Source organism: Trachurus japonicus, chromosome 7, assembly GCF_045865225.1.
Source record: "Trachurus japonicus isolate A0001 chromosome 7, Traja_1.0".
NCBI lineage: Eukaryota > Metazoa > Chordata > Actinopteri > Carangiformes > Carangidae > Trachurus > Trachurus japonicus.
Window position 1 is genome coordinate 6,699,179 of NC_140913.1, and position 16,901 is coordinate 6,716,079.

The 16,901-nt window shown below is 43.2% G+C and overlaps 1 protein-coding gene across 2 annotated transcripts; it reads left to right on the top strand.

Moving 5' to 3' along the window:
- Window positions 1–4,858: 4,858 nt before the first annotated feature.
- LOC146984102 (uncharacterized) lies at window positions 4,859–15,772 on the top strand. 2 transcript variants are annotated; one of them, XM_085780978.1, is made up of 14 exons: window positions 4,859–5,009; window positions 6,615–6,956; window positions 7,055–7,162; window positions 7,367–7,477; window positions 7,574–7,711; window positions 7,818–7,946; window positions 8,135–8,470; window positions 8,928–9,053; window positions 9,802–10,122; window positions 11,202–11,525; window positions 13,193–13,516; window positions 14,186–14,506; window positions 15,147–15,476; window positions 15,590–15,772. In XM_085780978.1, the coding sequence occupies exons 1-14, from the start codon at window positions 4,973–4,975 to the stop codon at window positions 15,640–15,642; spliced, it is 3,000 nt and encodes a 999-aa protein (XP_085637104.1). In that variant the 5' UTR covers window positions 4,859–4,972; the 3' UTR covers window positions 15,643–15,772. The 2 variants fall into 2 exon arrangements, with proteins under 2 accessions (XP_085637104.1, XP_085637105.1); XM_085780979.1 differs by lacking the exon at window positions 13,193–13,516.
- Window positions 15,773–16,901: the final 1,129 nt, after the last annotated feature.

A 16,901-nucleotide genomic window follows, 5' to 3' on the forward strand; every position in this document is an offset into this window, starting at 1 on the left:
GTGATATCACAGCTGTCATGTCTGCTATAAACGCATTAAAGCATCTTTATATAATTCTCAGGTCGTCCCGTCTTGAGTCCACAGGGACGTCTGGCTCCATGTGGATCTTGTCTGCAGGGAAAGTGGATAATTATGTTAAGTGTCTGATCTGTCTCAGTGGACGGCTCGTCTGTCTTCTTTCTGATCTTCTAACGTAGTCTGTGTCTAAGTCGTCTCATCCGTCTCAGTCTTCTTTCTGATCTTCTAACGTAGTCTGTGTCTAAGTCAGTGTCTCATCCGTCTCAGTCTTCTTTCTGATCTTCTCACGTATAGAGCACTGGAAAAGAGAGTAACGACACGCATTGGTTCAATGGAAGCGCCTCCTGATGGAGGAATATGGGTATTGCAAAAGCGCTCAAGAACTGACATCTCTGCATTATTGGTGAATGAGCAAGTGTGGTATTTTCAATCATTTAAAAGTGTGTGTGCATATGTGTCTGTGTATATTTTTTCACAGTCATGAGACAGCTGTTTTTTTGTTTGTTTTTTTACACATAGTGGTTATGATAATATAAATACTTTTATTGATTGTCCAATGATTACATATCGACTGTATGAGCAGAGACAGTCTGCTGTTAAACTGCAGCTGTAACTCTACTGCAGCAGCTCCACCTAGTGGCACTTTTAATGAATAACATCAGGTGTGTCAATAATAATAATAATAATAATAATAATAATAATAATCTTTATTTATAGAGCACTTTTCATGCATAAAAGCAGCCCAAAGTGCTTGAACAAAGCAGAAACAATAAAAACCAACAACAACAGTTTAAAACACAACACGTCATCAACAAACAAAGCCAAGCAATAACAGTGATAAAAGATAAGATCAACCCCTATTAAAAGCCAAATAAAAAAGATACGTTTTCAATTTCTTTTTAAAAATGGCTAAGGAGTCCGCTATTCTCAAGTCCAAGGGTAGAGTGTTCCGGAGTCTAGGACCATTAAAACAGAAAGCAGCTTTGCCAGTTTTCTTGGACACCAATGGTTAAAAGGCAGTGGAGGACCTGAGCATTCTTATTGGGGTATAAAAAGAAAGCAAATCGCCAATATGGTGCTAGGTTATTAAAACTTTATAAATGAGTAAAAGAACTTTAAAATCAATCCTAAAAGAAACAGGCAACCAGTGCAATGTAGCAAGCTGAGGAGTAATGTGATCTCTCTTTTTTGTATTGTTAAAATCCTGGCTGCCTCGTTCTGGATAACTTAATTAATTTCTTTAGTGACTTTCTTGGGAGACCAGTAAAAAGAGAATTGCAGTAATCCAGGCGACTAGTTATAAAAGCATGCACAAGTATTTCAGCATCATCCTGATTTAAAAAAGGTCTGATTTTGGTGATGTTTGCAGGTGAAAAAATGAAGCTTTTGCAACACTGTTAAAATGGCGAATAAAATTAAGATCAGAGTCTAAAATCACTCCTAGGGTCGCAACATGTGATTTGATCTGTTGGGACAGACTGCCAAACTTTGACTGAAGTTTCTGCCTATAGGCTACCTTCTAGTGGACCAACAAGTAAAATCTCAGTTTTCTGCTTGTTCAGTTTAAAAAAATATATTAATATCTGTGATACAGGAAAAAAGATGACTAGGGTCCTCAGATGAAACTGATATATATAATTGCAAATCATCTGCATAATAATGATAATGTACATTATGAGAACTGATTATTAGTTATTTATTATTTATTTTCACGGACAGAGACAGTGACGTCACAGGGAAGTCCCATGGAGGCGGGGTCTGTTGCTACGTCAACCGGAGATGGTGCAATAATATCACCATTAGAGAAAGAACATGCACCCCCGACATTGAATTGCTGTCCGTGTCAGTCCGTCCCTTTTATCTCCCCAGAGAATTCCCCCCATTTTTTTATCAGTGTGGTCTACATTCACCCTAAAGCCAACACCAAAAATGCAGCACACGTGATCAGACAATCCACAGAGAGACTACAGTCCCTGTGCCCGGATGCTCCTGTTTTTATTCTTGGGGATTTTAATCAGTGTAAACTGAGATCAACTCTGACCCATTTTTATCAGCATGTCACCTGCCCTACTCGTTTTAACAAGACACTTGATCTCTGCTGTGGGTCCATCAAAGACGCTCTTAGATCATCCACACTGCCTCCCTTAGGATCCTCAGACCACAACACCATACTGCTGGAGCCTGTCTACAAGACAGTGTTAAAAAGGGAGGCTGCTCAGTTTAAAACTGTGAAGGTGGTCCCCGGACGTTATCAGTGCTTGCAGGGGTGCCTGGACTGTACTGATTGGTCTGTGTTTACTCAGCCAGATGGACCCCAGAGTTCTCCAAGTGGCATGGGCATACATACATTAACCTCTACTGTGTGTAGTTATGTAACTTTCTGTGAAGAGTCCTGTATTCCTATATGGCAGATTAAAATCTAACCAAATAATAAGCCATGGATAAATAAGTCTTTAAAGGAAACAATAAGAAGGAAACACGATTTATTTAAAAAGGGTAATGTTGAGGAGAACAGAGAGGCAAAAAGGTTGGTCAGAGCAGAAATTAAAAAAGCTAAACTCAATTATAAAGACAAAATTCAACAGTAAGGATCTTAAAAGTGTCTGGAATGGCATGTCTTCAAAAGTTGAAGAATAGTAAAGTAAGATTAGATGGTTTTAACTCAGACAAAGAGCTAGCCGATAATTTTAATCATTTTTACCTTAGGTTTGACACAGATCATGAAGGCAGAGCAGATCAGACAAGGTTTGACACTGCCTCTACCACACTGCCTGCATGGTTTTAATCTTGATTTTGATGTTGAAGATGTGAGGATTTTATTTAGTAAATTCAAAACTAACAAAAGCCCAGGTCCTGATAACATCTCAGGTCACTGCTCAGATCAACTGTCTTTTATTTTTCACCACATATTCAAGAGCTCCTTAGAGCAGCAGACGGTCCCTGAACTGTGGAAAAGGTTGACTGTTAGTTGTGCCTGTGGCTAAAGTTAAATCACCAAAGACCATCATGAAGCCCTTTATGAAGGTATTCGAAAAGATCATCAAAACAGAGTTGGTGGAGGCTGTGGAGGACATTTTAGACCCCCTACAATTTGCATAGGAGTAAAAGAGGGGTGGATGATGTGGTCTTAACCCTTCTTATCTTTGTTTTTAAACACCGTGAAGGCCCAGCCACCCATGCACACTTATTGTTCTTAGATTTTACTTCTGCTTTTAACACAATTCAGCCACAAATTTTAGCCTCTAAATTATTATCAAACTTTAAGCTGTGTCTTAGTATTGTTGGGTGGATTTTAGATTTTTTAACAGACAGATCACAATGTGTCAGAGTGAACAGTGCTCTGTCTGATGTCCTCCTCTCCGCCACTGCTTCTCCACAGGGATGTGTCCTCTCATCCATTCTATATATCCTGTACACTGATGACTGCAGAAGCTCACATCCAGATAGACATGTACTTAAGTTTGCTGATGACACGGTCGCAGTGAGTCTGTTGCAAAGGGAGGACACAGCCCCGGGACCAGTGGTAGATAATTTTATCTGCTGGTGTGATGATTCCTTTTTAAACTTAAATGTGATAAAAACTAAAGACATGTGCATAGATTTTAGAAGAAATTCTAACCCTCCACTCTCAACAGTAATTAGAGACTGTGGAGCGCGTCACAACCTTTAAGTACCTTGGTGTGGTCGTTGACAATAAGCTGTCTTTTAATGAAAACACAGACATTGTGTATAAAAAATTGCAGCAGCGACTGCATTTCCTCCGGATGCTTAACCGTTTTGGAGTGTGCAACAAATTGATGACTATTTTTTTTATCATTCTATGGTTGAATCGGTCCTGACCTTTGCCATCATCTCTTGGTTTGGCAGTCTCAACTTGGAGATAAAATGAGGCTGGAACTATTGTCAAAGTAGCCAGTAAAATTATCGGAGTTACATTACCTGATCTGTCCATAGTTTTTCACAGGAGGAAAATCTCTATATTCAGTGTCCTGACCATCCTCTTCCCTCTGGCAGGAGATTCAGATTGCCAAAAGCCAAATCAAATAGACTGAAAAACTAATTCATAACACAAGCCATTACCCAACTTAATTCAAATACTAAACAGTTTTGATACACTCCATTGATTATTTCCTATGGAACAGCTCAGTTTTCCCTCTGGGATAGTCTACTTGTCATTTCAATGTTGTGTAGAGTTTGTGTGTATGTGCTCTATATGTTCTGTGTGGTTTATTTTTATTTTTATTTTATTTTTTTTTTACCTTTCTGCGACATGAATTTCCCTCTGGGTACAATAAAGTTGAAGTTGAAGTTGAAGTTGAAGAAGTTCCGGTCAGACAAGTAAGACCGAAACCAGTGCAGCAACAACACCAGAAAACCCTCCCATTTCTCAAGTCGATAAATTAAAATGGAATGATCGACAGTATCAAACGCAGTCAAGCAAAAAGAGGATAACGTTGTTCAAGTCAGCTGCAACTCTGAGGTCATTAACTACTCTTAATAAGGCCGTTTCTGTGCTGTGGTTATAGCCAGATTGAAATTTATCCAGTTATTAGTGTTAAGATGATTAAATAGTTGATTGAAAACTATTTTCTCTAACAGTTTACCGATAAAAGGAAGATTAGAAATAAGTCACTAGTGTCGAAATTTCTCGAGCAATAGCTGTTTTAAAAGCAGCAGGGAAAATGCCAGACTGCAGAGAGGTGTTGACGATTCTGGTGGTGTGTCCAAGCTTCAGTACATAGAGGAGCTGTGCAGCCAGCCGCGCGTCTTCTCTGTAATCTGACACTCTGTGGGAGTTGCATGGATGTATTATAGATCCATGGGGAGTTGTGCGTTTTCACTTTCTTTTGAAATCGAAAGTAAAAAGTTCGTCGCTGCAGAGGTCTGCTTCAGTCCGGTCGCAGTCCAGGAAGAAGCGGCATTACCGGGAAGTGTTTTTTTTTCCTTAGAGAAGATGAAGATGTTTGTGGTGTTTGTGACGCTGCTGTACGGTGAGAAAAAACTTACATCTAACTAACTCCATTTAAAAAAAAAAAACTACACACGGACTCTGGCTGTGTGAACCATGGTTTCCTGATACTGTAGTCGACTGTTAGGTGTAAAATAATGTTAAGTTGTGTCTCTGGCATCTGATTTTTAAACTATAACAGTGATTAGTAAATAAAGTTAACCTTTGATTATTCTACAATTGCTTTTTTTTTTTTTTTTTTTAACAGCCCAACCAGATGGGGTCTGGCTGTTTAAAATTCATTGAAGAAGAAACAACAAAGAGCACGGGGAGGGGGGGGGGTTATACCCCCCATTTTCAAATAAACATACTTTGAGTGACCCCATGCTGCGGTTTAACCTGTTTTTCTTTTTAAAAAATCTACATAGCCTTCAGTGTGATACACAGTCCCATCTAGAGCACTCATTATCTGGATTTGGTACAGTAGGGGAGAGTGGGGTATATGTGCCATGGGGCCACTAGTTCCACCCCTGTTATCTAGAAAACCATAAGAAGTTGGTCATGTGACCACATGTTTTTGAAGGGGCATCCATTTCACTCATCCTATCAAGAAGGGAGACACATGGCTTGAGAGGAAAGCACATTTATGTTCAAAAAACAAGTTTTTGCCCTCCAAAGTAAAATTTCTATGATCAAGGTTTTTTGATTGCCATGTTTGAACAATTATAGATAACTTTGAAAACAGTTCACACGTGTTTTAGTGCTTTATTAAGCTACACCATGAGTCTATACAGTTAGCATGATGCCAGCTCAAAACAGCTGGGGAATCCTTTTTTCTCAAAATGCTGGGCTTGGGGTAATTTGTGCCAAAGGGCCTGGGTTAAGTTGTGCCAGTGGCAGTGCTGTCTGTGTGTAGGAGAAACATGGCAGTGGGCACTGATTTGTCCCTCATCACATGGACCGCCCCTGAACACACCTGCCCAGTCTGGTTGTGCTCGTAGCCTGGTGGATGAACAAAACATTGCGTTTCTTTGCGCCACAGCCCCCAGCGTGCCTCAGGCCTCCACGACTGCATGGGGACAAGTGAAGGCCTGATCATCGCCACTTCTGGCTTTAATTTTGTATTGAATGTCTTGCTTTTATATAGCATTAACATTTGTGAGATTAAAATGATCTGTTTTACTTCAATTATCAATGGCACAATATACCCCAGTGTATTCTCTCTAATGGCACAATTTACCCCGCACCGGGGGCAAGTTGTGCCAGATTTTTTTTTTTTTTTCTAAAGCTATATTTCTGAAACAGCTGATTTAAGATTCAAAGTGATTGTTCCCAGGGATGCACAACATCCTAAACTATATGTACATGTATTAGTTGGGGGCATTATTATAATCCCCTTGCTTTAAAGGCAATTTAAGTAAAAATTGGCACTACTTACCCCGCTCTCCCCTAATCTTGAAAAGTCTGGATCTGGATCAGACTGATCTAATCCAACTTTGCTATGAACAACTGAGATAAAAGTAAGACGGATTAGTGATCCTGGATAGCAAAAAAAAGGGATTTCAAAATATGGATAATTTTGATCCAGATTACACCTTTTGAACAACTGGGCCCAGGGTTTTTTGCTCACCTCTGTCTGTGTCCTCAGTTTCCCAGCATGCCTCAGCTGTGGAGACATATGAGGGGGAGGAGTTTGTCCTGCTGCCCTGTGACTTTTCTACGTTTGACCTGGACCAGCCTTCAGTGGTGTGGAGCCGCTCCGACCTCCGTCCTTCAACCGTCCACCAGCGTCAGCCGGACGGAGACCAACTCAAAGACCAGAACCAGGACTACAGAGGAAGGACGTCCATGAGGACTGACGCTCTGAGGACCGGAGACCTCAGCCTCACTCTGAGGAGACCCACCACCAGAGACAGTGGCAGCTACACCTGCATCCTCAGAGGGAGGGGGGGAGAGGAGAGGCAGAGACAAGTACCACTGAAGGTCAAAGGTCAGAGGTCATGGACTCATCAGAAATGTCTTTTAATGTTTCACATCATTGTTTATAGTGATAGTTTAATCTCATGTTGTTTTTTGTGTCGACTGCAGGACATCCTGAAGAGTCGGTCTACATTCTCTTTGGTGTCTGTTGTCTCCTGCTCTCACTGACTGCTGCTGTTCACACTGGCATACTGTATACAATGACAAAGGAAATAAGTAAGTTATCTGTGTGTGTGTGTGTGTGTGTGTGTGTGTGTGTGTGTGTGCATCCAGGAAACTAATGTAAGTCAGTGTGATGTCAGAGCTGTTAACTGAGGTCAGGGGTGGAAATAAACTCTTTGTTGGTATGAATTGCTCAGAAATGTTGTGTTAATGTTTATAAATGTTCTGATCTCATGTTGTTGTTTGTGTCGACTACAGGATCTCGACCAGTCAGGATCAAGGTTCTCCAGGTTCTCCAGGTTCTCCTGGTTGCTTGTGGTGTTGGTGTATACATTTTCTTTCTTCGTAAAGGGACTGAGAACAAAGATGGTAAGTAGTGTGTGTGTATGGGAGGGGGGGGGGTGAAGTCACTTCTCTGTTCACTGACAACAACACTAACATCTAATCTCATGTTGTTTGTGTCAGTTACAGAACCTGCTCCAGACTGGATCGCTGGTCTACTGGGTCTAATGTTCATCCTGCTTCTCCTGACTCTCCTGGTTTATTGTGTCTGGGTCCGCACACATTTAGAAAATATATTGTGTATATTTGGTTATTTCTCAGGTAAGAGATCACAGTGGAACTGAGAAAAAATGTTTGTTTTTTTTAAAATGTTTTTTTGTTTATTAATATTTGAATCTTATATTGTTGTTGATTGTGTCGACTACAGGACGTCATCCAGGTTGGGTCAAGGTTCACCAGGTTCTGCTGGTTCTCCAGGTTTTGCTGGTTCTCCTGGTTGCTGCTGCTGTTGTTCCTTGCTGTATCATTCTTCACAAAGGGATTAAGAACACAGATGGTGTGTGTGTGTAGATTAGCCAGTATAAATTGTCTCTTTGTGTCCTGCCCCCCCAACACACACTCAACTCACACACTCAACTCAAACACTCATTTGGGTCTCATTCATGAAACGTGAGCAGCACAAATTTGTGTGTAAACTGTGTGCAGGCATACTACCATGTTCTATGTTCCTGTCTCTGTCCTCAGTGTCCTGGCATGGAGGCATTGTGGAGCTCTACAGTGGGAGGTCTGTCCTGCTGCCCTGTGAGGACTCTCCTTTACCCAGAAACCCCACAGTGATGTGGAGCTGCCACGACCTCCGTCCTCCAACCGTCCACCAGAGATACCAGCTGGATGACGACCTCAGAGACCAGAACCAGGTTTACAGGAGCAGAACGTCCATGAAGACTGACGCTCTGACCACTGGAGACCTCAGTCTCACTCTGAGGAACCTCCACCTCTCTGACAGTGGAAACTACACCTGCATCATCTCAGCGTTTGGAAATAAACGAACAGTGAGAAACATACAGCTGAAGGTCAAAGGTCAGCAACACACCCTAACTGTGCGTTCACACCAAAAGCGATAAAATCGCTTGTAGTCGCTCTGGTCGCTCCTATCGCACCGGCTGCCAGCTCTAGCAGGCCCTTGCATCAAGCGACCAAAGGGGCGGGACTTTCAAGTTGTGCTGTAGATGTGTCCATTCAGGCTCTCTCAATTTCTGCCGCTGTGAGAATCCCAGTCCGCAATTGGCTGTCGCCGGACGCTCCGGTCGCTCATCGTCGCCAGCGTACATTGAAAATGAATGGCAGCTGGTTGCCGCGGTCGCTCAAGTTGCTTTTGGTGTGACCGCACAGTAACACCCACAGTACAGGATACAGGTCAGAGGTCAAACGTCAGAGCTGTAGAAACAGGTCTGAGGTCAGATCTGGTTGGAATTTGAACCAGCGTCACAGAGGTCATGTAAAGGTCACGTTGTTGTTTATGTTATCTCATCCACAGAAAAGTTCTCTGTCGATGCTGAAGTCTCCGTTGTGTGCAGTCTCCTGGTTCTACTGGTTCTAATAGGTGTTTCTCTTGGTGTCGCCTGGTGGCTCAAAGTTCATAAAAGGCGATTAATCAAAAAAGGTAGGATGTGGATGTGTGTATGTGTGTTTGAAAGAGAGAGAGAGAGAGAGACTACAGAGCTCTTCCAAAAAAATCTTCCATTATGTGTTGAGAGACAGAGACCATGAACGGCTGCACACACATTTACTCACATCAACACCTCATTGACTGTGGCCCAGTTCCACTCCCTCCTCTAAAGACTCAGGCCCTCACTGACGTAACTGACCTCAGCTGTAGCCTAAGTCAGTGGTTCTCAAACTGTTTTACATCAAGGACCCCTAAATTGACACAAATTAGACCACTGACCCCCACTGGACAAAATTTTGACTGAAGAACGTTGCACACAGTTCTGACAAGCAACGTAAATACTGACAGTAAACATCTCTCTCTCTTTTTTTCTTTTTCTTGCTTCGTCCATTAACAATAAAGAAACCTGGGAGCTCTCTCTGTCTATGTTTGTGGGCTTTCAAACTGAAATACTTATGCAGATGGTAACAGTAGTACTGGTTATGTTAGTTATTCAGTTAACAAAGACACATTTCTACACCTCAGCCCCAGGGTGGGAGATTGTGTGTGTGTGTGTGTGTGTGTGTGTGTGTGTGTGTGTGTGTGTGTGTGTGTGTGTGTGTGTGTGTGTGTGTGTGTGTGTGCGAACCAACAAAAAAAACAGACAAAACTAAACTCTGATTGTGTCCAACACCTTCAGTAAAGAGATTATAACCTGCTGCTGCTGTCTGATGACATCGTCATGTGGTTTGTTATCTCTCAGTCCAACAGGTGGAGGAGGTGGAGGGGGCGGAGTCTGTCCAGCTGCCCTTCAAGACCACAGCTGGTCTGTCTGAAGACGTCAGAGTGGAGTGGACGGACGGAGACAACAGGAAGGTCCATGTGTATGAGAAGAACGGTTCTAAAGGACAGGACCAGGTTTACAGAGGACGAACAGAGATGAATGAAGACCCGCTGACGAATGGAGACCTCAGTCTGACCCTGAATGACCTCATGGGGATAGACGTAGGAAGATACACCTGCAGAGTCTACAACAAGGACGGAGACTTAATGAGAGAGAAAACTGTGAATCTCAGGGTCAAAGGTCAGAGTTGTTTGTTTGTCTCTGTCTCTGGTTTTGTCTCCTCTGCAGAGAATTCATGTCAAAGATGAAACAGTTGAAATCAGAGCTATAGATTCAGGTGGTAGAGGCCTGTACCATGAAGCAGGATCACCGTCTTACCGAGGTGAGTTACCATGGTAACTTACTCTGAACGGCTAACCTGCTCCGGGTCGGCGTAGCTTTCAGGATTGATCTGAATCCAGTAAAAGGTTCCACCCACCAGCCAATCAGGAATAATGACGTATCCTCTCACTGATAACCCGGAGCCCAGATAGTGAGAAGAGCGTTACGGCTGTAATGTTTTATGATGCTCAGAACAACGTATGCCCTTGTTTTGAAATCCCTGTACCGTGGGTCACTGTTTCCAAGGAGACGGAAATAAAAGTAGCGAAGTTCCGGACAGAGTTGTGGTGATTGTATCCAATTTATGATACATTATGAAAAAACACATGCGTCTCACAACAACAGATAAAATGATTTTCCAGGATCGATCAAATCCGTTGTTGTTTCTGTTTTTTTTGAGGATGTGTGTGTGTGTGTGTGTGCCGAGCAGACCGTCTTATAGAGACACGCGTCTATATGGGACAGGCTTTTATTTAATTTAGAACAAACCTTATGCTCAGCAGAGATGGAAAATATATAGTCTAATATAATAAAATGGTTCTGTTGTTTGGCCACTGTTTTAAAAGAGTCAGAACAGAAGGAAAGAATCGGATCCAGAGCAGCATCACTTACAAGTTTAATCAGCACCCATTCAACAACTAATAAATAAACATAATCATTTAATAACTCGGGTCAGGTCGGACCATAGACTTCTTTCTTTTTTCTTCTACCTCGCAGGAGAAATTAGGTGTTCGCTCACCTCTTCTCTGAGGCGTCAGTGCTCATGGTTGTGATTGGTCTGCTCTGCTGCCTTGAACCTGCCCTCCATATGTGCGCGTTCACCGATTCACAATAAGACAAACGATCAGCTGGATAGGCTGAGAGGAACCCTCACTTCATGGTACAGGCCTCTGCTGCTGCTGTCTGATGACATCATCATGTGGTTTGATGTCTCTCAGTCAAACAGGTGGTGGAGGTGGAGGTGAAGGAGGGGGTGGAGTCTGTCCAGCTGCCCTTCAAGACCACAGCTGGTCTGTCTGAAGACGTCAGAGTGGAGTGGACGGACAGAGACGACAGGAAGGTCCATGTGTATGAGAATGGATCTAAAGGACAGGACCAGGTTTACAGAGGACGAACAGAGATGAATAAAGACCTGCTGACGACTGGAGACCTCAGTCTGATCCTGAAACACCCCACAGTGAGAGACAGAGGAGACTACACCTGCAGAGTCTACAAGGACGGATACTTACTGAGAGAGACAGAAGTGACTCTCTGGGTCAAAGGTCAGAGTTGTTTGTTTGTGTCTGGTTTTGTCTCCTCTGCAGAGAATTCATGTTCAGTGTAGGGTGTAACTTGTTACAAAATTAACGAGTGATAGTAATATAAAACATCTATACAACGTGCTACTTATTATATTTTTTGTAATATTTTTACAGTTACTCCGTCCGGTAACGTGTTACAATCAGAAATAGGTTGAATTACCACCTCAGGCTCCACAGCTGCAGCAACTCTTGACTCCCAGGATGCATTGCTGGCTGCTGTCTCTCTGCCCAAGTTTCAGCTTCACTGGATGAGTAAGAAAACTAGAAGACAACATCAAGTTCCTGCTCACTACAGAGTGCAGCTCCTTGTCAGAGGAGTCTGCAGCCCAGATGCCAGATCCTCATCCAGTTGATGACAGATTATTGTGTGCCTCCATATCGTAATATCTTGTCCTCAGTGTTTATTTTGGTGAAAGTAACTAAAAAGTAATCAGTAACTTATTACTCTCTAGGAATATTGCAAAGAAACGTCTTACTTCCAAATGCAAGTAACTACTGTTATGTAATATATTACATTTTGGAAGTAACTCAGGTCAGAGATTAAAGCTGGGTTCAGACTACACAATTTTTTGTCTTTCACGATGGTCTCCATGTCAGACTAAGCGATCACAGTGGCATAAATTCTTACCGTATCTTATTTGGGAGACTGGCAACACTACAAGTATCACCCCGACTAATCATGGTTCACGACCGATCACGACCCTGTACGAGTTCATAGGCCGTCGGAGAGGCATCACAACAAACTGTCAGTCATGGATACTGTAGCACTGTGTTATAGCTGTCTTTTGCTCAGACACGAAAATTAAAAGGAAGAAAAAATGATTGTGGAGCCGTTCCTGGGTCTGGTGAAGAGGACAGTCTGACTGTCTGTCCTTCACAGTGAACGTGGGGGATATTAACAGATATGTAAACCTCAACGTTAAAGGCGATAGCTACAAGTTTAATTCCTCCTGGCCAGTAGGTGTAGAACTCACTCTGCTGCTCTCGCTCCAACCTTCCGTTGTAGGCTACTGGTTGCCAGTTACAGCAGTAGCTAAAGTTCTAATGCTGTTGCCACAGAGATCATTCCATGCAGACGTTGCACACGTGACCAGATGTAAATATTTACATATTTCGGACCCGCAAAATTTATTAAACAATTATTGATATACAATTTTTTTTTAAATTCAGTAAAATTAATACTTTTATTCTGCACCCCTCTAGACATTCTGTGGATGCATTATTTTTGAAAAATGTATCCTTTTGACGAAAAAGTTGTAGCTATGACCTTTAACTTATATTGCGGACATGAAGCTTTTTTTTCCAGCTTTATTTAACACTCATTTACAACATATAGATAGTAGTAGTGCAGTAATCATAGAAACAACATTGTAAACATTACATTAATAATAACTGAAAAACAAATAAATGATACAGAAAATAGACGCAAAATCGCTGGTCATCAATTACTGTATGTCACACTACACGTCAGTTTGTCGTTTCCGACACTCATAATCGGGCACAACACTGGAAATGTGTCGGCCACGACGAAATCGTGTCAAAATCGGCCTGAAATCGTGTAGTCTGAACCCGGCTTAAACCTGCTGCTGCTGTCTGATGACATCATCATGTGGTTTGTTGTCTCTCAGTCCAACAGGTGGGGGTGGAGGAGGTGGAGGGGGCGGAGTCTGTCCAGCTGCCCTTCAAGACCACAGCTGGTCTGTCTGAAGACGTCAGAGTGGAGTGGACGGACAGAGACAACAGGAAGGTCCATGTGTATGAGAACGGATCTAAAGAACAGGACCAGGTTTACAGAGGACGAACAGAGATGAATGAAGACCCGCTGAGGAATGGAGACCTCAGTCTGATCCTGAAACACCCCACAAGGAGAGACACAGGAAGATACACCTGCAGAGTCTACAACAAGAACGGAGACTTACTGACAGGGACAGTAGTGTTTCTCTGGGTCAAAGGTCAGAGTTAGTTGTTTGTCTCTGGTTTTGTCTCCTCTGAAGAGAATTCATTTTCAGTGTTGGAGGTAACTCGTTACAAAATGAACAGGTTACAGTAATATATAACTTTTAGGCAGTAACAGAGTAATACAAGGCGTTACTTATTATATTTTTTGTAATATTATTACAGTTCCTCCGTCCGGTAACGCATTATAATCAGAAATAGGTTGAATTACCACCTCAGGCTCCACAGCTGTAAGAAGAGAAGACAGTTTGCAGCAACTCTTGACTCCCAGGATGCATTGCTGGCTGCTGTCTCTCTGCCTAAGTTTCAGCTTCACTGGATGAGTAAGAAAACTAGAAGACGACATCAAGTTCCTGCTCACTACAGAGTGCAGCTCCTTGTCAGAGGAGTCTGCAGCCCAGATGCCAGATCCTCATCCAGCTGCTGACAGATTATTGTGTGCCTCCATATCGTAATGTCTTGTCCTCAGTGTTTATTTTGGTGAAAGTAACTAAAAAGTAATCAGTAACTTATTACTCTCTAGGAATAATGCAAAGAAACATTACATTCAAATGCAACTAACTACTGTTATGTAATATATTACAATTTGGAAGTAACTCGGGTCAGATTAAAACCTGCTGCTGCTGCTGTCTAATGACATCATCATGTGGTTTGTTGTCTCTCAGTCAAACAGGTGAAGGTGAAGGAGGTGGAGGGGGCGGAGTCTGTCCAGCTGCCCTTCAAGACCACAGCTGGTCTGTCTGAAGACGTCAGAGTGGAGTGGACGGACAGAGACGACAGGAAGGTCCATGTGTATAAGAACGGTCCTAAAGAACAGGACCAGGTTTACAGAGGACGAACAGAGATGAATGAAGACCTGCTGAGGACTGGAGACCTCAGTCTGATCCTGAAATACCCCACAGTGAGAGACAGAGGAAGATACACCTGCAGAGTCTACAAGGACGGAGACTTACTGAGAGAGACAGTAGTGACTCTAAAGGTCAAAGGTCAGAGTTGTTTGTTTGTCTCAGGTTTTGTCTCCTCTGCAGAGAATTGTTGGGGGTAACTCATTACAAAATTAACGTTACAGTATATAACTTTTAGGCAGTAACAGAGTTCTACAACGCGTTACTTACTATATTTTTTGTAATATTATTACAGTTCTTCCGTCCGGTAACATGTTACAATCAGAAATAGGTTGAATTACCACCTCAAGTTCCACAGCTGCAGCAACTCTTGACTCCCAGGATGCATTGCTGGCTGCTGTCTCTCTGCCCAAGTTTCAGCTTCACTGGATGAGTAAGAAAACTAGAAGACGACATCAAGTTCCTGCTCACTACAGAGTGCAGCTCCTTGTCAGAGGAGCCTGCAGCCCAGATGCCAGATCCTCATCCAGCTGATGACAGATTATTGTGTGCCTCCATTTTGTAATGCTTTGTCCTCAGTGTTTATTTTGGTGAAAGTAACTAAAAAGTAATCAGTAACTTATTACTCTCTAAGAAATATTGCAGAGAAACTTATTACTTTCAAGTAACTACTGTTATGTAATCTATTCTTCTTCTAATCTTCTCTTTTGGAAGTAACTCACGTAAGAGATTATAACCTGCTGCTGTCTGATGACATCATCATGTGCTTGTTGTCTCTCAGTCCAACAGGTGGAGGTGAAGGTGGAGGTGAAGGAGGGGGCGGAGTCTGTCCAGCTGCCCTTCAAGACCACAGCTGGTCTGTCTGAAGACGTCAGAGTGGAGTGGACGGACAGAGACGACAGGAAGGTCCATGTGTATGAGAACGGATCTAAAGAACAGGACCAGGTTTACAGAGGACGAACAGAGATGAATGAAGACCCGCTGAGGAATGGAGACCTCAGTCTGACCCTGAAACACCCCACAAGGAGAGACAGAAGAAGATACAGATGTAGAGTCTACGACAAGGACGGAGACTTACTGAGAGGGACAGTAGTGACTCTCAAGTTCAAAGGTCAGAGTTGTTTGTTTGTCTCTGGTTGTTTGTCTCTGTCTCACTGTCTTCTGTCTCTGTCTCACTGTCTTCTGTCTCTGTCTCACTGTCTTCTGTCTCTGTCTCGTCCACAGAGAGAACTCAGGTCGGAGCTGAAACTCCTCTGATGGCTGATCAACCAGTCTGATTGGTCTGTTGATCAATTTGTGATTGTTATTGAAAGGATCTGACTTTGGACCAGAGAGAAGATGGAGGTGAAGCAGCTGATGGACGATGGATGAAGACAGGAGGACGCTACTGACTCACATTATGCACATAGGGATGGGGGTTTTCTGGTCTGGTTGCTGGGAGCAGGCCTTGTTGAAGAGTCTGACAGCAGAGGGGAGAAAGGACCTGCGGTACCTCTCAGTTGAACAGCGCGGGTGTAGAAGCCTGTCACTGATGGACTAAAGCTACAGTATGGTCCACGATCTGAAAGATGATGAGAAGAATTTGAAAAAATTGTGCTGGATCGCCCGGCACGACCAGTTTCCCTCCAGCTCTAATGGCGGCGCCACCAGTACCTGCGGTCCCGTTGCAGCCGCTGTGCACCAGCTGCCGGTAATGACGGCAGTGCCAGTTGCCGTCGGCGGTACGGGCACCGCTGCCTTTAGCGGTGCCAAGGAAAGCTCCAGAGCTGGACTGAGGCTGCTCGCCGCGCGGCCCAGTACAGGGTGCTGTGTGGCGGTGCAGTTTGCAGAGCGACCCCGCTCAGGCTGCAGCTGCGGCTGGAAGCGGCTGTGTGTCGGGGAGAGGATTAGAGAGACTCGACGCAGCACCGGTACCGGTAATAACCGCGGCAACACATTCTGTGCTTCTGTACTGTGCTTCTCTGAATCCTAGTGGGGCTTTCAGCGGCAGACCGGCCGGGGGTGGGGGGCCAGAAGGCACTGAATTCATGGGTTCATGTGTGTGTGGCTGAGCAGCTCAGGGCGGTTACAAACTACTTGTAGTTTCTAAGCAGAAGGGGGTGGGGACAAGGAGGAGCAGGGGAGACGAGGCGATTGGATGGAGGGTACGAGCCAAAGGGAGCCTTCCGTGACGTATGGATAGCATTGGTCAATTTCTATGCAGGCCTACAGCTGATAGACTGAATGGGTTTTTTTTGGTTCTTTTTGCTATTCATATTGTGTAGATCGGACTACAGGACCATAATCACCATATAGACGATGTTAATACTAATTACTAATCTTCCAAATGCTAGACCATAGCTTTAATATATGTAATTATGTTTTTATTCACTATTATTATTATTATTATGATCTATACATATGAATCACAACTCACTCTTATTGTACACTGCTGATATGAATTTTGTTTCATGTGTCAACATGCAAACTGCAATAAACTGAACCTTGAACCTTGATACTTAAGATAATGTCGACTTTATGACAGGGAACTGATGAT